The 25,577-nt window shown below is 35.8% G+C and overlaps 2 protein-coding genes across 4 annotated transcripts; both read left to right on the top strand.

Moving 5' to 3' along the window:
• Window positions 1–4,023: 4,023 nt before the first annotated feature.
• Window positions 4,024–6,161, top strand: med7 (mediator complex subunit 7). The gene is made up of 2 exons (XM_027135685.2): window positions 4,024–4,171; window positions 5,149–6,161. The coding sequence occupies exon 2, from the start codon at window positions 5,158–5,160 to the stop codon at window positions 5,887–5,889; it is 732 nt and encodes a 243-aa protein (XP_026991486.1). The 5' UTR covers window positions 4,024–4,171; window positions 5,149–5,157; the 3' UTR covers window positions 5,890–6,161.
• Window positions 6,162–7,539: 1,378 nt separating this feature from the next.
• lonrf1 (LON peptidase N-terminal domain and ring finger 1) lies at window positions 7,540–23,988 on the top strand. Of its 3 annotated transcripts, none has more exons than XM_047802561.1 (12): window positions 7,540–8,270; window positions 12,484–12,602; window positions 13,670–13,801; window positions 14,739–14,909; window positions 15,780–15,894; window positions 16,137–16,194; window positions 16,438–16,552; window positions 18,438–18,559; window positions 19,293–19,451; window positions 20,207–20,369; window positions 20,599–20,748; window positions 21,931–23,988. In XM_047802561.1, the coding sequence occupies exons 1-12, from the start codon at window positions 7,988–7,990 to the stop codon at window positions 22,078–22,080; spliced, it is 1,737 nt and encodes a 578-aa protein (XP_047658517.1). In that variant the 5' UTR covers window positions 7,540–7,987; the 3' UTR covers window positions 22,081–23,988. The 3 variants fall into 3 exon arrangements, with proteins under 3 accessions (XP_047658517.1, XP_047658516.1, XP_026991485.2); XM_047802560.1 differs by having other exon boundaries at window positions 7,542–8,270; window positions 15,777–15,894; XM_027135684.2 differs by having other exon boundaries at window positions 7,543–8,270; window positions 13,670–13,792; window positions 15,777–15,894.
• Window positions 23,989–25,577: the final 1,589 nt, after the last annotated feature.

Genomic DNA, 25,577 nt, shown 5'->3' with positions numbered 1-25,577 from the left:
TGTTGTCAGGGTTGTGCTGCACATTTTTGCAAAGGGTACCTGTGGCTTAATTCACTTTAGTTTAAAACACATACTCTCATCACAAATGCCAGTATATATAAACAACACACCCACGTTACTAAAATGGTACAAACATTTTACCATAGTGTGTATAGGTTTATTAATACAGCAAAAGGTTCTGTCATGGAACTCACCAGCACAATGGTAATGTTTCCTAAACTCTATGTCAAAACAAAATCTAACAATAGAATTCAGGGCAATTTTTAATTCTGAATCCGAACTTTTATTGGGAGAATTTTTATGAGAATAAAAATATTTTTTATGAAAATCATAGTTAGGTTTATCTTTAGTTATGGAGACATCATTTTATAAATTAGTTTATTCATGATAGAATTTATAAATATCATGAATGAAACATTACATCCAATTTTAATCAAATAATTTCATCCACAATTCTCCAGCTACACTTCCCAGAACCCAGTGTAGCCTACAAACATGACTGCTGAGAACTAAATCCATAAGCTCATGTTTACACTACCTGATTACTAATACACACACCTGAACTCAATCACAGTCACCACTACACAAACAGAATAAACAGACTTTCAGTTGTTTTACCAGTTATATACTTGGGGTCCTTTTGTGTTTAACAAGCATTTTCTCTCTCTCTCTTTTTTACTATTACCTAACTATTTACTATTGTTTTACTTATGACCAAGTTGTGTTATTCATGTTTTTGCCTTTACCTGCCCTTGTTTATGCTGTATGCTCATCACCTGACCCATGCCTGTTGTTTAACAATGATTTTGATTTATGTGGTTGTCTTGTTTGCTACAATTAATAAAATATTTGAGTACCTGAACTATTCTAACTGCCTCCTGACACAGCAAAAGTCAGATTTCAAGTTATAAAAAAGAAATGATGCCTACTCCAATTCCTGTGATTAAATATAATGTATGGAATGCAGTCATACTCTTGCTACGTGTTTTATTACAGTTAAATATCACACCATGCATTCCTAAACAAACTGCAGTATTACTAATCAACTCTCAAACGAGTCTGATCTCCACTTTCAGAGTCTTCCAGTGTTAAGAGAAACTGATTATAATAGGAGCTAGGTGGCACTAAAGCCCAATAACTTGAGGTAAGAAGGTCCTCTGCTTGACTGACATTCATATATGTTGCATGATTGACTAGTAAGTATTAAAAAAAATAGCTCCAGAAAGCAGGACTAGCCAGGAAGACTAGCCAGGAAGGACTAGCCAGGAAGAAGGGCATCTAACAGAAAGGGTCAGTAATAGATGCTCTAGATCAGGGGTGTCAAACTCAAATTCACATTGGGCCAAAAATAAAACTGAGAGAAAGTCACGGGCCAAACTGAATATTTATTGAAAAATGAACTGCAACTGATACTGTATGTAATGTTCAACCTTTTTCATATGGAAACAAACTTTAGTTTTGCTTGAAGACAGGATTTGGAACAACCAGAGCCTGATATTACAAACACATACTGTAAGAATTTAAATTTGAAATAAAAGACACATCAGTGGTGTTCATTTCTTATTTAAATAAATAAAATAAATTATGCCTCTCACTGTATCATTTTAAGTTCCTTTTTGAAGTGGATCTTTTTCAAAACCAACAACAAAACAACCAAAAATAATAATTTCATTCAATGAAAACTTTTCGACTATTAACAGTTCATGCCTTGGAGCAGAAAAAGTGCATAAAGAAAACATATGTTCAAACTCTGTTTGCTACACTCTGATTTACTCGGCACATTGATCTGCACATTGATCTGCACATTGATTCTTGCCTTTTATCTGGGCACACGATGTCGCAAACTTTAATCATACACTTTTTGACAAACTCTCCCTCATTAAAGGGCCGGGCAGATTTTGCAATCTCTGCTGCCACAATAAAGCTTTACAGCCTTTACAGCAGCTTCACTTTTTGATTTTGCTTTCATGAACATAGTGTGCCGGGAAACCAGACTTTTTTTCATCTCCTCCGCCTTCTGGAGCTTCTGCTTTACGTCCAGGTCCTTATTCTTCTCATAATGTTTCGTTTCATAGTGTCTTCTTATGTTATATTCTTTCGTTACAGACACGTTAGCTCTGTTAGCACACAAGACAAACAGGTCTGTACTTTATATTCGTGAACAGATAATCTGCCTCCCTCCATGGTTGTTAACGACTGTCAACAGAGAATGAGGGGCGCTTGCTGTTCGTGACTACGCGTCAATACAGTGGAAAGGCATTCTGGGATTTGTAGTATTAGCGGAGCATGCGGCTAGCCAGCTGTAATGCGCATATGATCTCGCGGGCCAAATATAATTACACCGCGGACCAAATTTGACACCCCTGCTCTAGATGCTTTAAAGTACGTGCCAAACTTAAACCCCCCCCATACCCCATGCAGATATCTATCTATCTATCTATCTATCTATCTATCTATCTATCTATCTATCTATCTATCTATCTATCTATCTATCTATCTATCTATCCGTCTGTCTGTCTGTCTGTCTATGTTAAACAAGATCACCATGTGAATGTACGTATTTCAGTTTGGAAGTGAGATGCTCTCGATTTTGAGTGACTGCCACATAGCAGTAGGAGTGTTGATGGCACCAAGCACAATTGCACAAGCTACTGTCGACTAGTTGTTCCCTAAAATAAAAGTGTTAGTATAACAGGATATGGCATTTATTCGCTGTAGACTGGTGATGATCATAATAGTTTTAAGTGGAAGAGCAGGTGATAATATGTATAAACGAGCTGCAGTTTACGCCCTTTTCTTACCAATACAAATATAAACACTGTAAATATTGCAATTCTGAATTAATATTTCTGGGTAATAGACATTTTTGTTTTTAACAGTTCTGTGTTACAAATGTAGTATTGTGATTAATGACTGTACACTGTGATGGGTTGGCACTCCGTCCAGGGTGTATCCTGCCTTGATGCCCGATGACGCCTGAGATAGGCACAGGCTCCCCGTGACCCGAGAAGTTCGGATAAGCGGTAGAAAATGAGTGAGTGAGTGAGTGAGTGAGTGAGTGACTGTACACAGTGTATAAGTGGATGTCGTAAGATGGTTTCCAAAGTGTAATGTCTCTGAGGCCCTCTAGTGGCTGGATACAGTATAATTTTATCCCAGCTCATTTCCATGTTGGTGAATTTCATTCACAGCTCTGCAAATTATTTTCAGAAAAAAGTTCAGCTCAGGTCTCCCCATAGTTTTGCTTTTGTTCTAGTTCTTCCAGTTCTTCCACTCTCCGTAACATTGGTTAAAGTGACTTAAGTGTAAAAGTGTGTGTGAAGTGTGAATGTGAGCGACTGTGATGGATTGTGGTACAGTAGCTGTCTCAAGTCCAGTGTTCCCAAAGTTGACTATATGACTCTCTCTCTCTCTTTCTCTCTCTCTCTCTCTCTCTCTCTCTCTCTCTCTCTCTCTCTATATAAAAAAAAAATATATAACAAATATAATATATATATATATATATATATATATTTATATATATATTTATATATATATATACATACACACACACACACACACACACACACACACACACACACACACACACACACACTGCAATATTTCATTATTTAGAACATCTAGACACACTTTTCTTCTACCATTTTAAGCCACACGTTCATAGTACTGGTTTTCAGTAAAGGTGAAAAACATTATTACTTGGCTTATTTTATTATGAATATATTACTTGACATTATTACCTGACTTCTTGACTTATAGCATATACATGTGTCATTATAATAGCGATATAGCAATTTATCATTACTGAAAGGAAATATGCATGATATATAAGCATGTATATATACCAATATATCAGGTAATTTATTAGTGTGAAAACATATGTACGTTTCTCACAGCTTACTACGACACACGCACGCACGCACACACACACACACACACACACACACACACACACACACACACACACACACACACACACACACACACACACACACACACACGCACCAATTTTCCACCAATAAGATCTTCCGTTTCTAAGACCATTTTGTCCAATCAGAGGGACCGTTACACGAGTATTTCTCTCGCGTAATGCGAACAGGAAAGCGTTGAGTTCCTATGTTTGCTTGTAAGCTTTAGCAAGTGATACAAATATTTATTGGAAAGTGGTTTGGTACGTATTGATTTATACTTAAATGTCGATATGGTGTCTTAGTTACAACAAAACTAACTAGCCATGATTATGGAGACTAGGTTATCGTCTAACAATAAGAATGCGCTTAGCTAATGCTAGCTACTTTACCAGTACCATGGTCTAGAACCGTTTAGCTGTGCAAATATCATTCTAAAAGCACAAAGTAGGGTGTTATCTGAATAAATTATATATCTTAATAACAGTAAGGAGTTATACATATTTTGTTAGTTTGTCCAAAGCTAGCTAGCTAGTAAGTTGGGTTTCATGTGAGAATTAGACTTGTGGTTGTTTTGGGTAATATTTTCAAATACTGTTGTATAAATTAGAGTGCAAATCTACAAACGTAACTTTTTTACGCAGGTTAGTAAACAGTACCAATACTTAAAAATAAATATCCCGCTTTTGTCCAATGTCTCGAAGAGTTAACTTGTCTTTATATCAGTCTGGGACTAGTTGGCTTGTACTTCTAAAACTTTAGCACTGCAAGTTTAATGTTTAAAATGTTGTCAAACATAACAGGACAGTTTACATAACAGGACACATCACACAAGGTGGACTGATCTCTTTTGTATGTTTTGCAGTGAAATCAATATTGGGATCGTCACATTTTAGCTTGCTACTGAATTACATATCATTATGACCTTTTGTCAGTAGCTGAGTTAATGGTCTTGACATTTCTGCATTAAGGCTGTCACATGTCAAATTTCTATTAATATATTATTCTATACCGTCTACATTTTTCAGCAGCTGATTTGCCTCACTTTTACATAAAAGAAATAAGAAAATGTGGTTTTCACATATGCAAATTTTGTCACAGTCCTTACTTATATTTTAGATGATCTACAAGAAGCTTGTAATTTAGTACACATTCTAAATCCAGTTGAATTAGAAGTAGGTTGTATGTTTGACTCCAGATTTGGGTCAGAAAACCTAAATTTCTCTTGTGTATTTGTCAGACCCTCAAAATGGGTGAGCCGCAGCAGGTCAGCGCCCTCCCGCTGCCACCGATGCAGTACTTCAAAGAATACACAGATGACAATGTACGGAAAGGACTGGCCCCTAAACCACCTCCTCCCATTCGGGATAATTACACAATGTTTGGCAATCTGTTTCAGTGTGATGACCTTATCATCCGGCCACTGGAGAGTCAGGGGATTGAGAGGCTGCACCCAATGCAGTTTGACCACAAACGAGAGTTGAAAAAGCTTAATATGTCTATCCTAGTTAACTTCCTGGACTTGCTGGACATCCTGATCAAAAGCCCAGGCAGCATTAAGCGTGAAGAGAAATTGGAGGACATGAAACTTCTTTTTGTGCACATGCACCACCTGATTAATGAGTATCGACCTCATCAAGCTCGTGAGACACTGCGAGTGATGATGGAAGTACAGAAGAGGCAGAGGTTGGAGACAGCTGAGCGCTTCCAGAAACACTTGGAACGTGTTGTAGAGATGATCCATGGCTGCCTTGCCTCACTGCCTGATGATTTGCCCCAGCCTGACACCTCTGGTATAGCTGGAGTGGTGGTTTCAGGTTCAGGGGGGGATATTAGACTAAAAACTGAACCCATGGATGTGGAGGAAATTGGAGTTAGCTGCATGGTAGGACAACCAGACAAAAATGTACCCACTTCTACAAAGGAAAAAGTATGGGATAAAGATGCTATGATGTGCAGAATCATTGATGAAATGACGTAAAAGTAATTTTTTTTTTCTTTTGTTTTGTTTTAGGGTAAATATCAGATTGATAAAACTGTTGCAGCAGTCAGTAGCAAAGCCATTCATGTTTGGAGGGGAAGGTTTTTTCTTATAAAATGTCTTTCCAAATTCTGTACAAAACAAAAAATTTAAATATGGTATTTTTTCATTTTGTTTACAACTTTAATGCCTTTATCTTGTTTCCAGGAATTGTCAGGTTCTTGTTTCTAATAAAAACTTTGTTTTACTAATAATTACTTTCAAAATAGCAAGTATGCCTCTGGTTTTTTTTCTTTCTTTTGTAATCTGTACAAACCTGTATAATTTAATTTAATTAAAATGGTAATACATGCTAATGATTATCCACAACTCTATGCCACTTAAATAACTGCAATCAAATTATTTTAAATGGTCTTTATTATTGATGAGCACTAGGGTTTGTGGGGAAAAAACCCCAAAAAAGGTACAAAAACAAGAGCGATTTTCAATTCTTCAGATTCTTACTGCTGATGAGTGAGTGGATTGCATCTTGTGGTATGGCCTCATTACTTCTGCTCTCGAAGTCTTTTTTAAATTTTGATTGTGTTACCTTCAGCTTTGCCCTGTGGAGGAGGTTTGTGATAGCACTAATGATTGGTTTTGAAATTTTTAAAGTTGGTTTTGATGGTTGAAATGTTGGTTTTGGTTTTTCCTTCAGAACTCTAAGGATGAATCTGTCATCAACTGCTGTTTCTTAGCCAACCTGTTCAGTGCCTGGTTGTTGGTACACCAATAGGTTCTTTCTTTTTTCTGGACATTCTCAGTTTTAGAATGGCCTGCTTTTCCCTGGTCTTCATGTTGCTGCATTCTTTTTAACAGCAAATACAGTCTTCAAAGGTGAAACCCAGGACTCAAACCAAGAGTAGATATTCATAGTTATTAGTTTTGTTATAGATGATCAATCTAATCTGGTACACCTGGAAAACAAGAAACACCTGCCAGTCATTTTTTTCATTTTCAACCCAAATATCATCAATGCATAGCAAAAGACCTGGCCTTGTTGCAGAGGGGACAATGATAAGCTTGCATATTTTAATGAAGGTTTTACATGAAGTCAAAACCAGGCATTGAGAGGCTGCACCTAATGCAGTTTGACCGCAGGTCAGAGCTGAAGAAGCTCAATATGTCCATCCTAGTTAACTTCCTGGATCTGCTGGACATCCTGTTTGAAAGCCCAGGTACACTTAAGTGTGAAGAAGAATTAAAATTAGAAGTACCTGAAACTTCCATTTGTAAACTTCTGTTCTGTTGGCAAATAGTGGCATGTGCAAGACACACACACACTATCTACAATGGACACAATATGTTAACTATAACTCATATAAATACCATATATATATATATATATATATATATATATATATATATATATATATATATATATATATATATATATATATATATATATAAACTCATCTATTGTATGCCTGACCCTATATAACACTATACTGTAGTGTTATATAGGGTTATATGCACCTCTTCTTAAATTAGGACTCGTTAAAACTCGTTAAACGGGATTTGAATGTTATTAAACCATGTTATGAAAATGTCAGGTTATGAAACCGTTTCGGCAAGCGCAGCCCTTAGCCAATAGGAACCGCGCCACGTCGTCACGTGGTTTTATTTATGTAACTTACGGCGTCAGAATATAGCTCAGAATTTACTGTTGTGCGGGCAGCGACGGTTAAAATATGTCGATATTGTGATAAAATATCCACAGAAAGATATTATATCGCAAGATCGTTATTTTAGGGTACGTTGGATGAAGCTGTGAGAATCTTATTATTCACCATAGATTGAAAAACAAAGACTGGATGGCACTCTGGACAATCGTGTGAAACAGGGATTAACTTCCTATTAGAGAAAAAAAAGTCTCGATACCGCATTGAAAAGGTCTGCTTACTACAATCCCTCAGGAGAAGCTCATGGTAGTAGATCAACATTACTGCCTGAACTGAAACCATCTGAAGCTGCTCACACCGGCGCCTCTTGGGTGCTGTTAGAAAGGACTGCAGACGTTCATATTTCACAGTGGTGTTACATGTAAGATACGTTGGACATGGAGCATCTGGATTGTCCCATATGCCTGTTTCTTCTGTTTGAACCAGTGACGATGAGCTGCGGTCACTCGTTCTGCCGCAGGTGCATTATGGGAGTCTGTGTACCGTCCAGATGCCCAGTCTGCATGGAGAGGCTAAAGCAAAGGGACGCAAAAAACATAAAAAACAACGTTTTGCTCTTCTGTATCATTGAGAAATACTGCCCTGAGGAAACCAAGACGAGATCTGAAATACAGGAGAGGCTGGTGGCTGGAGACTTTACAAAAGCACTGCTAAAGATAGGTAAGGATGTGAGACATGGCAACATTGCATTTAATAACACCAAACTAAACCAACTTTTCTTACAAATGTAAGAAAAGTTTTTTTTTTTCTTACATGTAAATGTTCCGACATGGCTGTTAAATAACGAGGCAGGATTGAACCAACGTTATCTGCCCTGTAGGGGATAAGATCTCGTGTGCGCAGGCGCATGCATATCGAGCTGTTCACGAAGTCACGTGTCATACCGCTCATCGTACACATGAAAAGTACACTTACACCTCATGGTGTGTTATAGCGCTACTATATTACGATAAGATATGTAAGTGTGACGTAAGTAAATGAACATGGTGGACATAAACCTAACGAGGTTGTGTGACACAAAGCAGATTATCCTGATTAATTCTTACGATAATTTGATTGACTTGATTTTGCATGCATGGAGAAGAAGTGAATTTTATCAAGAACTGTAGCTCAAGTGGTTATTAGCTGGTTGGATATATATATATATATATATATATATATATATATATATATATATATATATATATATATATATATATATATATATATATATATATATATATATAAACTGATCTTTTAGAGCTGATATCAGTGGCATAGCCAGGAAATGAGTTTCTAGTGTGGTGAGAAACTATACTAAATAAATTTACCACATGAGTACACTTAAACTGAGAGGTGTAACACAATACGGTATTTTGCATAGATGCATAGGAGCAGTGCTAGCATGATTTTTTTAAATGAATTATTAAAGCCATGATCTACAATTACCTAATTCTTGAAATGTTAATAATGATATAAAACACTTTTTTGGATAGTACCACTGATATTTAGATGCTAAAATTATGGTAAAAATGTCATTTTATCTTATAAAAAAACATATCCACTCCTAACCCTGGTACTCTCACCATGATATCCCTACTGTATGTTCAGAGAGAAGCTAACTGGTCTTAAACAGAAATGGGAAAATTGCCTGATTCCTTATTCTATTTCTTACCATAATGAACTCTCTGGAAATGAAATAGAATAAAACAAATTAAGAGACACATTTGACATTTGGATGTTGAAAATTGAATTACAGTTATGGGTGTTTGAGGGGACTCCCATACCACATTTCTTCTGCCAGTAAATTAGGGTTCATGGATCTTTGCAATCCTGTGAACTTTTAATCTATAGCTTTAAAAATGAAATGTGATTATAAGAAATTTTATTATAATGAAATATCTTATAAAAAACCTGTAAAGTTTTGAAACACCAGAAAGAATCAGTCAGGTGATGTGTATGATGGGTATGAGTTCCAGACGACAGGCAAACATAGATTACAATATTTAATCCGCAACACATAAAGCAATAAATTAATTTCTGATTAAAATGTATAGACCTTTAAAGGTGGCCTCATTCATAAAAACTTCTATAAGAAAAGTATAGAATAGTTCACCTGAATTGGATATAGGTTAATGTTAAAAATTGTCACTAAAATTCTTATGTTATTTACTTTCCACCCCAAAAGTCTACTGTAGCAGGCAGCTAAAATATTAATAAATCTTTCACTGTCATAGTTATGCTGAAATTGACACGTTATTAGATTAGATTACCCATCAGTCCCTGCATGTCACATGAGGCGACCGCATATCTCACTCAGGATTAATACCTGTTCTGTTTATACTAATCAGTACTCCTATATTCCATAAATTCAGTTTTGTGTGCTTGTGTTGATGTTTGTTACTTTGCCTTTCAATGCCTGTCATTCCTGTCTGTCATACAGTCTGTATGTGTTGGTTTACACTCTCTGTTTTGTTGTTTCTTTTGCACCTTATAAAATAAAACAGCGTGCATGCATCTGCTTCCTCTACAAATCCCAGTCGATCCATGTCAAAGTCAATAATTAGGAATCTGATATTGTATCTACCTACTGTCTATAAATACATGCCATTTTACACCTTAAATGTGTTCTAACATCAAACAAACAAACAAAAAAAAAAATAGAAATGATTTAGGGGTAAAAAGAAAAGAAAAAACTGAATAACTTGGTTGTATAAGTTTGTGAACATTTCTATGCTCATACAGTACATAAAGAAATGTTCTTGAACCCAGCCCTTGAGGTGAAGAACGTTCTTTCTTTCAGACGTGTCAGTTGTACATGTCAAAAAACATTAATAGGGCACTACAATGCCAGCATAAATAATGAAGCTAGTTAAATACAATATGAAACAATGTCTGCAAGACACTAAACCCTACAGCAAAATAGTGTACTAATGTTCTGTTTCATTTTTATACCTGTAGATTTATACTAATCTTTCTGAAATAGGGGACATAAATTGTTACTCTTTGACTTGGTTTATTTTTATATGGCAATATTAAGCATACCAAAATGTCTTTATGTACTTATGTCTTTATAGAGAGTGCCTGTTTATGTTCTAGCCTTTTACTCATAGCTGTCAGTAGCTCTGTGAGCTTATTATGGCTTTGTTTCTGGGTTTCTTTATATTTATATTTATTTATAATTCACCATTTTTTGTATCTGTGCTCACTCATAGAATTCATCACCAAAAGTCTGACAGACATATTAACTCGAGGAGCTTATGCTGTGCACCTTTAGTTAATCAAACATGGTATATATCAAACAATGTAAAAGAGTTCCCATCATGCATTGTTATACAGGTTAGTTTGTTGGTCCGTTGGGTATATTTAGAGTTAGTTTAAAATCAGGCTGAGACCTTGTTCAGGTGCGGATCTAAGCATAACTGCATTCATATTATGTGTTCATTTCTGTCTAAATTAACTGAACCAAGAGAAAAAACCCACCAGGTTCCCCAAACTCAGGTGCAAAAACAATCATATACTAGTGAACACTTTTGAATGTAAGTTCATTCATTCATTTTCTTTTCAAAATGAACTATATGTCAACACATTGGCCAAAAGTGTTGGTCTTGTGCCTCTTGTCTGAATTTGTTTTCTTTGACATTGTGATCAGGACCCACAAACCCAAAAGAACCGTTGTTATCACTGGAACATGGGTCTAGGTGTAAACAAGGAGGTTTTAAGGTTTTTAAGAAAAGCAAGTCATTTTGCTGCACAGTGTAGGCTAAATTTAAGTCAGGGTCTAAATCTGCCAGCCAGGGGTGCCATGTCTGTATCAGCATCTGTAATCACGCGATGTGTGACTGCTTATATTAGCCATGAATCTTCTATTCTGTTTGCCCAGATTCCTATTTGGTTTCTTGATTACTTAAGCTGAATTTACTAAAATGCAAATACATGAGTAATCCAAGCATCAGTAGGCGTTCAAGTAGCGATTATAACAATATAATTAAAACCTAATTATATCATTGCTTTAATCAGCTCATCTGTTGGGCTGCTTTAAACCTTGTTGAACTCATGACAAATATTAATAGTTGAGTGATTTCAATGTCAATTTACTGTAAATTGTTAAAATATGTGTGGGAGCATGATGATTGCAGAACTAGTATGTGTATTATATGTAGAATTATTATGCATGCATATACAATTTTCCAGTGGTCAGGCCTGTCTTATACCGCACACACATTTTATTAACTTAATACCTTAATACCACATTTTATTAGCTTATTTTATTACCCAGTTATAGGCAGAGCTCTGCATTTATTGCCCTGTGTTCATGCCCTGTGTTTATTTCACTTCTTGTGTAATCTTGTTTTCTATGTTTAACTGCTTCCTCTTTTATATACATACAGCATATACTTTTCCTTATTAGTCTGGTTCCTCTCAAGATTTCTTCCTCATATTATCTCAGAGAGCTTTTCCTTGTCACTGTCACCTCTGGCTTGTTCATTATGGATAGATGTTAGAGATATATATTGTACAGTAGTAACTTAATTATAAACTTTAAACTTTCCTTTTTTTTTATTGTTTCTATACCTCTGTAAAGCTGCTTTGAGACAATGTGAATTGTTAAAAGCTCTACAAAAATAAATTGAACTGAATTGAATCTAATATATTAAGAATTCCAACTCCAAATAAAAGACGGTGTGTGCTGTAGGTTGTCAGCAGTGATTCTCTTCTGTTAGTAAAGGTGTGGGATGGTCACTGCAAGACTACGCTATTGACAATACGATTACATGTGCCTTTAGGGGCCTGCTGTCACTTTGAATAATATTTGACAATCAAAACTAAAACAATCTAAACAGAAATTTCTTGCTATTTATTTGTCTCTTATTATGCACACTGTTTTCTGCAGATCCTGTTGATTTGAGTCTGAAAGCATGGAAGGCAGAGGCCAACATAGGGCTCCGGTGCTTTTCTGAAGCTCTTTGTGACCTGGAAGATTTGTGTTGTGCCAGGCCAAACTGGTCTGAGGTAAAAACTTCAGAGTGTTCTCTGTGGAAATATTTGGGTTGTTGGGTTTACTGTTAGTGTAATCTGCATTTGGTAAACACTTAGCTGATTGTATAATCTGACATCACTATATCCCTATGGAAGTCTATGTAGAGCTTGATGTAGTTTTACATATTAAGTTTGAAATTTGTCACTCATTGAGGTTTGAAATCCTAAAAACATTCAACTACTAATTCTCATTCTCAATAATGAGAACATAAATCCCCCACCCTTTAATGAAGGAGATATAAAACAACCGGTTTCATTAATCTAATTTCTTAGACATCACAGAACTGAACAAGTTAAAATTTCTCCACCCTTTCACTTCCTAGCTGTCTAGCCTCACCCACTCATGTTGAGCTATGTAGCAGTTATTAAAATGAAAAAGTAACACCAACTGGATATCAGGACACAAACAAGTAACAAGGACTCAAATATGTAAAATGAGCATCTGATGTTTATTTCTTGCTGATGACTAGATTTGTCTTACCTTTATTTGAACCTAGAGCAGCATGCCTAGTGTAGTGTAGTTTAGAAGGGATTAGGAGAGGTTGGAAACTGTTCATTTAAATCTAATTTATTTAATTTATTAATAAATTATTACGTTTTTGTATATAATGTATGCTGTACACAAATGTGGACTTCAGGGAAATACATCAAATACCAAATGTATGATATGGGAGTGTTAATGTAAGTGAGAGGTTATGACAGGTCTGATATAGGAAGCCTAGGTTTGTTCTGATGCTCAATTCATGAAGGTTAACTTTGCTGTTGTACTGCCATCAGCTTGTCAATGTTTAGTGAACTGCTTTTTATAACAAAATTTTGGTAGATTTAAAATTGTTGATGAGAAACATCATTTAGTAATTTATACATATTTTAAATGTATTGTTCTTCATCTAACTCCAAAACTTCTTTATGTGGACAGCTTATCTGTGTTTTATTAATTCTATACTGTAGTGTAATGTGTTATATGCATGACTTCTTATGCATTTCTCTGTCAAGTCTTCCTTGTCTGCCCTCTTGTGACCATTTTCCTGCATGCTTAGGCATTCTTCCAAAGAGGGAATGTGCTGCTGGAGATGGGGAGACTGACTGAAGCTCTCATGCAATTCCATCACTGTCTAAAACAGCAGCCTGAATTTGCTGCTGCTAAGAACCAGATTAGGAAGGTATGGGAGGTAAATAATGTTATAACACAGACAAAAGAAAACAAACCAAAAGAGTTTGTATTTCACAAAAAGGCGGTAAATAATAGAAGGTTTGATCAGTGGATCTAATGATATTCTAGAGGAATAATAAATGAAACAGTTTTGTTCCATTTTCAGTTGTGTACTCCACATACTTTATATACAGGCAATATATGATACATTCTCAGCATCTGTTCCATATTTTCTACTATAAAAGTATATTTACACAATGAATAAGATCATTTGTAAGGTCAGTTAAATCCATGGGGCTAAACTGGACACAGTGTAGATGGTGGTAAAGATGACTTAGATGGTGGCAAAGTAGGTGTTGGCAAAGGTGTCAGTGATCATGAAGACTCCCTCCTGTCCACTCAGTAAAGCACTACAGGGACAGAGTTGCCTTCTGGAAGGAACATGTATACAGGGCATTTCTCCCAGCAGCCATCAAATTATACAACCCAGAACTCTAATCTAGTCTTTTTAACTATGCATCATTGTACATTTACCATTTTATGCACTGGACACTATTATCTATTATCTGTAGATAATACAGCATCTGAAATAACTCTTCTCTGGAAAATACTGTATACATAACCCTTACACTGTCTACAGCTGCAACCCTATATACTGTAGTTCTTGCACCTTGAATAGCTATGGACCGAGGGAGGGAGGGAGGGAGGGAGGGGGAGAGAGATGCGTGTATAGGGTAGGGTATAGGATTACTATTTCATTATGGATTTATTATGCATATTTTAGAGTTATACATTCATTTTGTTTAATTTTTCAATATTTTCTATATTTATTTTACTTCATCTTTATTTTATTCTTACTTTATTCTGTTATTCCACCAGTAGCAAAACAGGAATTTGTCAAAAAATTCTCATTATTTGATTTTGATTTATGTTGGCTTTCTTTTGTTGATGTTCAGATCTTGGAGATGGAGGGCATGGCCACACCAGAGGAGGTGCCCCAGATCTTGCAAGCTGTGGATGATTATCTTCGAGACTGCAGTTCTCAAACTGATACCTTTGGTTCTCCCCCCACTGAGGGCCTGAAGTTACCCTGGAAGCAGATGGAGGACAAGTTTCCTTGTGAGCAGGTAAAAAGGCCTGATGGCTGTTGTACCATTTGGATATGAATGTACAGTAGTTTGTGCCAGTTCTGCTGTACTCATCATAATGCCATTGTCATAATAATATGATATTTAGAAAATAATACGAGAATCTAAAATTTCCTAAATTTGGAAATAAGTGAATACAAAATCTTTTTATGTAACCACTTATTTAATATGGTCATGAATTTTCCCCTTGCACTGTACGTTGCGAGCCGAGATGCACAGTATGCAGATCAACCTATAGCATTATGGCGCTCATGTCAGCTTTGTTCCATGTTTTCATGCGTTTGTTTCAATTGCCACATGTATTTTGTTTTTAATTCATTTCTTGTCTCTCCCTCTTTATTTTCAATGTTTGACTACAATGTGCCCTGATTAGTCTCAACTGTTATGTATTCTCTTTGATTAGTTTTTCTATTTACAACCTTTTGTGTCTTGTAATCTCCACAAAGTACTCATTCAGTTATTGAAATGGTCTGTCAATACTATGTCTTTTGTTTGTGTTCACAGTTTAGGTTTTTTTTTCATTCTTGATTGTTTTGACCTTGCCTGCACTTGAATACTCTGTTTGCTGATCGCCTGACTTCTGCCTGTTCCAATATTTTGCCTCATGTTGTGAACTATTGCTATTATTGTTTTGAATATTGTTCACCTGAACTTGCATCCACCTCTCCACAGATGAATGAAAATGTTTGTTAGTTCCAAACTGTATAACTACTGCTTTTTTTATGTATGTCTTATATCAGGATTGGTTTTGCCAAGGGCAGAGAGCAAATTTTGTCACTTAAGAACAAATTTTTACCTTGTGTGACTTTATACATACAACCCTGGTGTTTTGCTTCTCATCTCCAGCAGACTACATCTCATGTCAAGCACAACGCCAGTACTGAGTTCCAGCCCGTGGCTTTCATTTGCACAGCCCAGGAGAGTGATGAGCAGATGGTAAAGAAGAAGGAAATACAGATGAGTGGTGAGTGGATATATGGATTGTACAGTCACTTTACTCTGTCATGCAGTAATTCACATCACGTAGACACTCCATTGGATTTTAAAGCGAAGTGCATGCATAAACATAAGAAATGTGAGCAGAATTTTGTACCTACATTTTGTGTTATACCCTTCATATTTGCTAGACTAGCCTACAGTTCAATTGTCTACATGTTTAGTATTATGAGTAAACCAGAGTTGACCTGATGTTCTTTCCTCTTGTAGTGGACCAGGAGACATCACCCCTGTCAGTGTCTGACTTTGAGTGCCCCCTCTGCATCAGGTCAGTACATCTATAGGCCAAAATACCCTGAACTCTGGAAGTATTGCCACTGGTGTCTTGGCATTGATTAGTTAATATATTATTCACTGCAGTAATAATTTCCTTATTGTCATTGTCACATGTAATGTATATGTTTACTGACATGGCATACTGCTATTATTATGTATTTAAAATGTATTATGTAGAAAACATTATTTATGCCTTGTATTTTGTGGTCTCTTTTACACGGTTGTTGGCCCTCAGGCTGTTCTATGATCCGGTTACAACACCATGTGGGCACACATTCTGCAAGAACTGTATTGAGAGAAGTCTTGACCATAATCTTCGCTGTCCACTGTGTAAACAAGCACTACAGGAAGTGAGTCTCATGCAATCTTAAAGATTAAATTAGATTAGATTAGATTCGACTTTACTGTCATTTTCAAGCACAGAGCCAATAAAAAGTATCTAACCAGAAATGTAATCTGTATTCAAGCATAAAAAGGAATGGAATTAAGGATAAAAATAAAACCAAAAGGAGGTAGATAAAAAGTATAAACTATAAATTATAACTACAGTATAAATTAAAATGATTTTGTGATTGTCCTTAAAGTGTCCATGTGCAGTATGGTTTGTATAAAGTGGCACTGTGCTGTGCAAGTCCAGAGTTAAAGTGGCAGTCTAGTCAGTCTAGACAGACAGTAAAGTTAAAGTGTAACGAAAAAAGTGAAGATGGAGGGTGAGGTCCAGTACTAGATCCTGGGTATTGAACAGAGTTGAAGTAATGAGGTAGAGAAGCAGAGACCAGCTCAATGCAAATATTGCAAATATTACATAAGGTACAAATGAACAAGTATAACACAGATGGTACTTAAACAGAGTGAGATATATCGATAGGGTATATTTCTGTAGGCAGTGAACTTAACAGTGCAAATGTTCAGCATCTGAGATTAGAGTTCAGTAGGCTAAGAGCTGAGGAAAAGAAAGTAAATAGGAGAGGAGTAAATCGTACACAATTGGAGTGAGAGGAGTCTTTGAGAATACTTCTTTCTTAGGCAGCGTTTGTGGTGAATGTCCTTGAGAGAGGGTAGTCGAAATCCAGTGATTTATTGAGCGAGTTTTACTATCCACTGCAGAGCTTTCTGGTCTGAGGCAGTGCAGTTGCCATAACCACACTGTGATGCAGTTTGTAAGAATGCTTTCAATAGTGCACCTGTATAAGTTCAGCATGATGTGGGGGGACATGCAAGCTTCCCTTAGTTTCCTAAATAAATAAAGTTGCTGTTGCACCTTCTTGATTAGAATGGATGTGTTTATGGCCCAGGAAAGATCCTCAGAGACTTGGACACAGTGGAACTTGAATCTAGTCACACACTGCACTTTCAGCTCTATTAATGTGGATGGAAGTGTGAGCATGGTCCTTTTTAGTTTGCCGGTGGTCCACAATCAGTTTTTTGTCTTCTGGGTGTTCAGTGCAAGGTTGTTTTTGGCACACCACACTGCTAGGTGCTGAACCTCATCTCTGTAGGCTGTATCATAATTACCACTGACCAGCCCGGCCACCATGGTATCATCTGCAAACTTGATTATGGAATTAGAGCCTTGCATAGGAATGCAGTTGTGTGTGAAAATGGAGTAGAGAATTGGGCTCAGCACACAACCCTGAGGTACACCAGTGTTTAAGGTGAGGATAGAGGAAGTGTGAACACTGATCCTAACAAATTGTTATCTGTTGGTCAGAAAGTCCTGGGTCCAGCTACAGAGGGATAGGCTGATGCAAAGTTTACTGAGCTTGGAGATCAGTTTGGATGGAACCACAGTATTGAAGGCAGAAAACAACAAATAGCACCCTGATGTATGTGTTATTACTGTCCATGTGAGTCAGGGTAGAGTGGAGAACTGATTCAGTGGCATCTTCAATTGACTTGTTGGGTCTGTATGCAAACTGATGTGGGTCCAATGTAGGGCTAGAATGTTTTTCTCCCAAGGTGGGAGAGTACCAGCCTTTCAAAAGAATTTACGATTAAAGCCTTGAACATCCTTTTTTTTTTACATTTAGCTACTTGGGATGAATGTCATGTTTGTAGATTTTATATAATGCTTTAGAATTTGCTGTTTTCAGTGCAACATTATACCTAGAGGATTGGCCTCTCATGGATAAGTAAAAAATAATGCACATTTATTATGAAATGATTGGATTACCAATCATCCCCTTTTTCTATTATCTAAGATAATAAAAATTGATTTTTCACTTCCTGTTCTAGTATTTCAAGAAAAGGAAGTACAACCCCACGATTCTATTGCAGGAGATTATGACCCGCCTCTTCCCCCAGCAGCTGGCTGAAAGAAAACAGGTGCATGATACAGAGATGGCTGAGCTTTCCAAGTGAGTCTGACACAATACTACAGGCATACAAAATGCATAATAGTGCATATAAAAAGTAAAATTTATTTAATCTTAAACAAAGATTTAAATTACATCAGATCTTTTTCCACCTTCAACCAGGAACATTTAAGTTGCAAAACAAAATGGACAGAGCATATTTTATTGGGGGAAAAGAAAAAGCAAAAAAAATTCTAACTTAAACAACTCAGTTGCACAAGTGTGCTCATCCCTTACCTCCTACTGTGGTAAAGCACCTTTTGCTTGTAACAGAGCACTCAGTTTCTTTGGGAAAGTGTCTAACACATCTTGGTTTGGCAAATGTATTCCACTCACCCTTGCACAAATGTTTTAGCTCCATCAAATTTGAAGGGAATCTCCTGTGCACAGCTCTTTTCAAGTCATTCCAAAGTTTTTTTTCCTCAGCTGATAAGTGATCTGACTGGGCCAATAGAAAATATTTGTCTCATTCATTTGGGCCATTATCATGCAGTAAGGTGAAATATTTTTTTTTATAGCCAATGTAGAATGATGCCTGTCATTTTGAAAAAGTGTGCTTTGTTTGTTTGCTTCTATTTCTAAATAGAAAACCAGGCAAATGATGTAATGATTAAAAAATATTTTATAAAAATAAAATGTTGATTTATTGTTCAATTTTAAAAACTGTCATCAGAAGTATTTTTCTGTTATTCTTCACCTTGTTTTGACCTTCTGTTCATAAACTCTTCTTGTCCAGTTTGACCAAAGACATCCCAATCTTTGTGTGTACTGTGGCCTACCCCGGTATCCCATGCCCACTGCATGTTTTTGAGCCACGCTACAGGTTGATGATGCGCAGATGTATAGAGACCGGCACCAAGAAATTTGGCATGTGCAGCTATGAGCATGGGAAAGGGTAAGTAGTGCTTTTTCAATTGGAAAAGATACAGAGACGGTTGATATTGTAACATTACATGATGATTATCTTAAAATCTATATTGTAAGAGTGCGGGTAGTATGAGCCAACTCTAAGTACTGCAAGTACTGTATGTAATAACAGCCATGTCAATGTTCAGTACAAGCACATGATTGCGAATGTAATATTGCATTTATTCAACAGTTCTATAAACAAGATTAACAGATTTCCAAGATTTCTTTAGCTGATGAGCTTTCATATTTTAAGCCAAAACTTCTATTCTTGAAAAGTAGCCATTGATGATGTTGTTAACACTTCTGTAGTAACTGTTTTGAACTTAGTAGTAAATACAGATAAGCAGTGAGTAATAGGTGATGCACACTATGAAATGTTCGAGTGCCGTTATACTAAACTCACTTTTGGAACACTGCTTGACCAATAAAATTAGTGGACTGGAACTAGTTGTTGTACTCGTGTGTGTTGGTGTGTTGTATTTATGTGTCTATTAAAATGGTGTTTATAGTTTCTGTTTTATTAGGAAACTGAAATTAAGATTATTTAGTCGCTGAAAGATTTATTTAATAAATGTGTTTTTTTAGTTTTATTGAGATATCAAGAAGCTCTTACCTGTCCTAACTCTCTTTTGGTATTTCATTAAAATTCCAATAAATGTGATTATGATTTTAATAATTAGGTAAATACAAAATGACACATCAGTCAAAACATGTCTGGCTTGCTGTATTTGGGATTCTCAGGTTTGCAGATTATGGCTGTATGCTGGAGATTCTGGACCAAAATGTGCTCGCTGATGGCCGCTCTTATGTGAACACAGTGGGAGGAAGTCGATTCCGTGTGCTTCAGAGAGGCCAGCGGGATGGCTACCAAACAGCTGACATTGAGTACCTACAAGACCATAAGGTCTGCTTTTAGAGTGTTTCACAGCTGAGCTTAATTTATAAGCTAATACTATGCAAGCTGGTATTGAGTCAGATTTGATCTGGGTTTAGGATTTAATTTATTTTAGGATCTGTAAGCAGTAATGCTCTCAGTAACAGCAGAGAGAAAGTCATTTTAGGTATCTTGTTGTTGTTCTACTGTCCATTTATGAATAATGTCTATGTGTTTGTGTATGTTGGACTAAATATAGGCAGATGATGCTGAGCTTGAAATGCTGCAATGCCTCCATGACAGTGTGTATCAGCAGGCCAGGGAGTGGTACCAAAGACTCAATAGCCGCATCCGGGAGCAGATCACCCAACAGCATGGAGACATGCCTGAGAGAGAGGATAACATTCAGGTTCGAACATGCATTTATAAAATTGCTTAAAACAAATTTCCTTTGCCATTTCACATAACCCTGACTCATATAACACAAATTATGTTTTCCTACTTCAGCATAATCAGGGTAATTTTCCCAAATGATCATTAAATACGGACTAAATTATTTGATCTGGATTTAAATGTTAGACTAAGTGGGAATTATATATGCTTTTGAATTGGCCTTTGATTTTCTGATATTCTTTATATATTTATCACTTATCATTTTCTCATTTAATGTTTATTATTATTATTATTATTATTATTATTATTATTATTATTATTATTATTATTATTATTATTATTATTTTGATTAACGCAGTGTTGGTACATTTATCTGCTTGCCAGCTGTGATTGTGGATTTTGGGCAGTTGGCATTCAAAGTAAAAAATGCTAACAGATATTCCAGTCCCACCTTTTATGATGCTACCACAAAATATTGATATGAAATGTTTTACAGGATGGATAACGCAGGTTATATTTGTGTAATATTAAAAACGAAATGACAGAATGCCACTGTACTGCGCTTACACACATTTGTACAAAGCACAGACCCTTATCCAGAGTGACTTAGAGATACATTTTGTAGTTTTTATCAAACATATATACTAGTACAGGTAGGTAGTGATCTAAAAATACTATTAACCTAAAGCCCTGTTAGAGGACATACACATTTTTTTATTTTCTTTTTATTTGTGCTCATTTAAATGAAGTGGGTCTTCATCTGAGCAAGTGACACAGCTGTTCAGTCCACCAGAGGAAGTTAATTTTACTGTTACTGGCACAAAAAAAGAAAGAATAAACTTCTCCTGACTATAATGCATGTCTTGCATCTTGAGGGATGTTCAAGTATCAAGTGAAACCATTTTATAGACTTGAACAAGGTGTCTGTTTTTGGCAGAGAAATCGAAATTGTTTTTAAAGAAATTAAAGGATCTGGATATTGCAGAATACCTAATTACACTCTTAATAGTGTATTCAGTCTAAGCCAGTCATTCTTATCTATTTTGCCATTCATACAGTAAGTCAGAAGAATTCATATAAAGAATTTATACTGCAGTGATCTTAGGCTTTGTTTTCTGCTTTCTGCCCTGGTAACAAAAAGTAATTTAATCCATCTTTCTTCATTACTCATAAGTAATTATATGATTTTTTGTCTCAGGCATCTTCTGATGGTCCTGTGTGGTGCTGGTGGCTTCTATCTGTGCTTCAGTTAGATCCAGCTTACCAGACAACAGTTCTGTCCCTTACCACCCTGAAGGACCGATTGGGACATCTGCGTATTGTATTGGAGTACTTTTCTCAGAGATAGGACAACACACACACACACACACACACACATACACACACACACACGCACGCACATACGCACGCACGCACGCACGCACGCACGCGCACACACACACACACACACACACACACACACACACACACAGGGCAGGGCTTTGTCCTTCCTTCGCTGCCTTATTTGTGCAATATGTCTGGGTATTTTTGTAAACTATATTTAGTTTCTATCTACAATGGTTTGGTTCGCTTCCATTGTTGTTTACCTGAGCAATTAAGTTTAAAACAGTAGATAATTTAGGCTAGAGGTGTGCACAGGGATTCGGCATAAATTAGTACAGATAGGACATTTTTGGATATGACGCCTTTAGAACACAGAAATGCAATGCTGATTTTTAGCATATTGGGATTTGGCATGGCATTTGCGTATATATTTAAGCAAAATAACCTGCTCTATGATTACTGTGAAAAATAATAGAAAAATTCAGGAATGCGCTTTATTGCTTTTTAGGAGACTACATTAGTGGAATTAAATAAACGATGCTGTGCATACCTTTACTTAATACTGTACAAATACATACAGGTATAGAGCACAAATTAATCATTGATACTTGTGTATTGATAAATCTATAAACTTGACTATGTATATACATCTATCATAGAAGTCCTGAATTAAATATATGATGCCCATTTTAAAATGACAAATGATCAGCTGTCACCTGCTGCAAGAATGCTATTCTATGTGTTGCGTTCATGACGTTCTTTGAACGAGAATCGAACTGTAAAATGCTAATGCGTGAAGTTTTAATACTGCTGAATAAGGCTTTGTGTTATGAGCATGTTAAATCTGTTATGCCATTTTAAAAGTAGAGCTTCCAATTTTTACTCATAATTCAAGTAGTGATTTGAATAATACCTCGAGGCAAATTCATATTGCGATAATGGTGATAAGGAATCAAAACATTTATTTTGAACAGTTTGAATGGATTTAGGCTTAGACAATGGATTTAGGCTGAGAATCAAGGATAAGAGAATTAATGCCACTGAACGCATATGTGGAGGTACAAGATTATCTAAGATTGTTTCCATGTTATTTTGTGGCCATCAGTATATTTTTAAGAGTCAGTCTTTGTGGTTTTCTCATCATCATCTCAAAAGGGATTTGTGCCTTTGGGTTTAAAGTCTTAATCTGGACAAGTAAGATTAACAGCTTATGTACATTTGGTACATTGTAAATAGGCTGAATGAGTAAGCAGATAATAATGATAATAAAACAAATTAAAAAATAATAATAATTATCACTGTTATCATAATCATCATTTGATAATGAAGATAAGCTTAAATTAAAAACAATTTATTTTTATGCTGTGTAATGTACTGTGTTAAAGTTCTGGTAAAGGGATAATAGCTGGGTGATAGATAGGTGTTGGATTGGTGTTGGATGTAAAAAAAAAAAAAAGAAAATCTGCAATCACTATTTACACATTTGTTAATCAACACATTTTTCTTCTAGTGCATTTTATATGCATTTTATCAGCAACAAGGATTTTTATTTTTTTGTCACTAGTTAAGGGATTCCAAAATTCATTCATTCATTCATTCATTTTCTACCGCTATATCCGAACTTCTCGGGTCACGGGGAGCCTGTGCCTATCTCAGGCGTCATCGGGCATCAAGGCAGGATACACCCTGGACGGAGTGGATTCCAAAATTATGTTTTGTATATTAATTCCATAGCAATAAAAATGAATGTTAGACATGTAATTCAGTTTGATTAGCCTGAGATGGCCAAGCAAGTGTGAACTTGTAGAGATTTCATTAAGCTTGTTCAAGTCATGCAGAAATGTGTTTTCAGACAGTTTTGGAGAAATTTTTTAATCTTTCATTTTGTTTTAAACCCTTACTTCTGAATAAAAATAAGAAATATTAAAAAGGAGTATTATTAATGTGTGAATTATTGTTATTATAATGCACTTACTAAATAATATTAAAGTAAAATTTATTTTATTTATTTTTCTAGCATTTATTAAAATTACGCCAAATGGCTGACAAACACCAGATCAGCCACCAGATGGAGATGTTTTATCGCTACATTTTTCAAAGAATAGGGCATAATTTATTGCATTGTCCAGAAAAATGTACAAAATTGATGACTTAATCTTTGCATTAATAAGCCAGTCTGTTTTATTTTAAACTTTAATTTTCAAATGTTCTTTTTGTTCTGAAGGTTATTTCACCATGAAAGTCACAAGTAAGTCACAAGGTCAAAACCAGAGCATCAGACCATGCTGTATGAGCTGATTTCTTGTTATACGGATGGGTGATAAAGCTCTTGACCCCTAGCGAGTACGCACAGCTATACAGGTCAAAGGCAGAAAATCAATGTGAAGAATGAAAGAGAGAAAAGGGGGAGAGAATATTGCACATTGCACTGAAGACCCTCAGCCTATTGATCTGGAGAAATGGCACCAAGATGGAACAAAGGAGCAAGAATTAATGGAATAGTGACATTTTACATCGTTTTTAATGAGAGCTGATGGAAGTGGTGTAATTTAAAATGTCTAGACAAAGGACAGTAATTTTTCCTCTGTAGGAGGAATATCTGCTGGGATTTGACACAAACATTGTTATTTTATACAAATTGTATATATTGTATACTTACTTGCATATGTATATTTCATATGTTTATTTAAACTGCACATTTCACACCTGTAATGTGTACATACAATTTCATCTATACTACATATGTCATTCTGTTAAACTGTGGAGATTATGTAACTAAAACAAATTCCTCGCATGTGAAAACATGCCTGTCAATAAAGCTGATTCTGATTCTGATTCTGATTTTAATCATACAGGATATCCAAAATAAAAAGGGTGTTTTCAGCTAAGGTGCACCTCCAGTATGAAATAGCTTACAGCATTTATTCTTAAAAATATGGTAATAAAGCTTGCTGCTATCTCTGTGGTCCTATTTTGATCATGCCATTATATATGAAAAAAGTGATATTTGGTTGTACCATTACCACTGGCTGAATAATTTAAAACGTGAACATCAAGTTTCATTAAAAGCATTAAAGCAGTGTTGTGAGCTGAACTAATCCATCATTCCCCTTAAGCTGTGCTGCCTGCAGCTCTCTGAGCCTCTCTGAGGGTGACAGCCATTTTGTATTTAGTAAGCAATTGTACACAAAGGACCCATTGTTCAGGTGTGTGTTTGAGGGGGCACGACAATAATATCTCATCAGTGCATGGTGCATAAATCTGTGTATAGTCCAGTGTACATTAAGATGGAATATGTAAAATTGGTGGTCATTAATAAGATAAAAAAATTAAGGGAATTATGCCAATTAATGGAAGAATATAGAAAATTGGCTATGCAGTAGGTAATTAGGATTATAATATTTTTAAACTGTTACTTTTATTTGCACAAAAAAAAAAATTCGCCCTGATATGTACAAGACAATTCAAAATTCACAGAATGAGATTATTAAATGGAATTATTGGCTTGTCAGGCATACTTGT

The sequence above is a fragment of the Tachysurus fulvidraco genome, chromosome 17 (genome assembly GCF_022655615.1).
Source record: "Tachysurus fulvidraco isolate hzauxx_2018 chromosome 17, HZAU_PFXX_2.0, whole genome shotgun sequence".
Lineage (NCBI taxonomy): Eukaryota > Metazoa > Chordata > Actinopteri > Siluriformes > Bagridae > Tachysurus > Tachysurus fulvidraco.
This window is presented reverse-complemented; position numbering and strand designations above follow the sequence as displayed.

What these genes read in the sequence shown, in the direction of transcription:
- med7 (XM_027135685.2), top strand. Translation starts at nt 5,158, where the DNA reads ATGGGTGAGCCGCAGCAGGTCAGCGCCCTCCCGCTGCCACCGATGCAG.
- lonrf1 (XM_047802560.1), top strand. Translation starts at nt 7,988, where the DNA reads ATGGAGCATCTGGATTGTCCCATATGCCTGTTTCTTCTGTTTGAACCA. An exon ending in CCAGGCCAAACTGGTCTGAG is followed by an intron (nt 12,603 to 13,669) that starts GTAAAAACTTCA and finishes CTGCATGCTTAG; the next exon opens with GCATTCTTCCAAAGAGGGAA. An exon ending in GAGATGGCTGAGCTTTCCAA is followed by an intron (nt 18,560 to 19,292) that starts GTGAGTCTGACA and finishes CTTCTTGTCCAG; the next exon opens with TTTGACCAAAGACATCCCAA.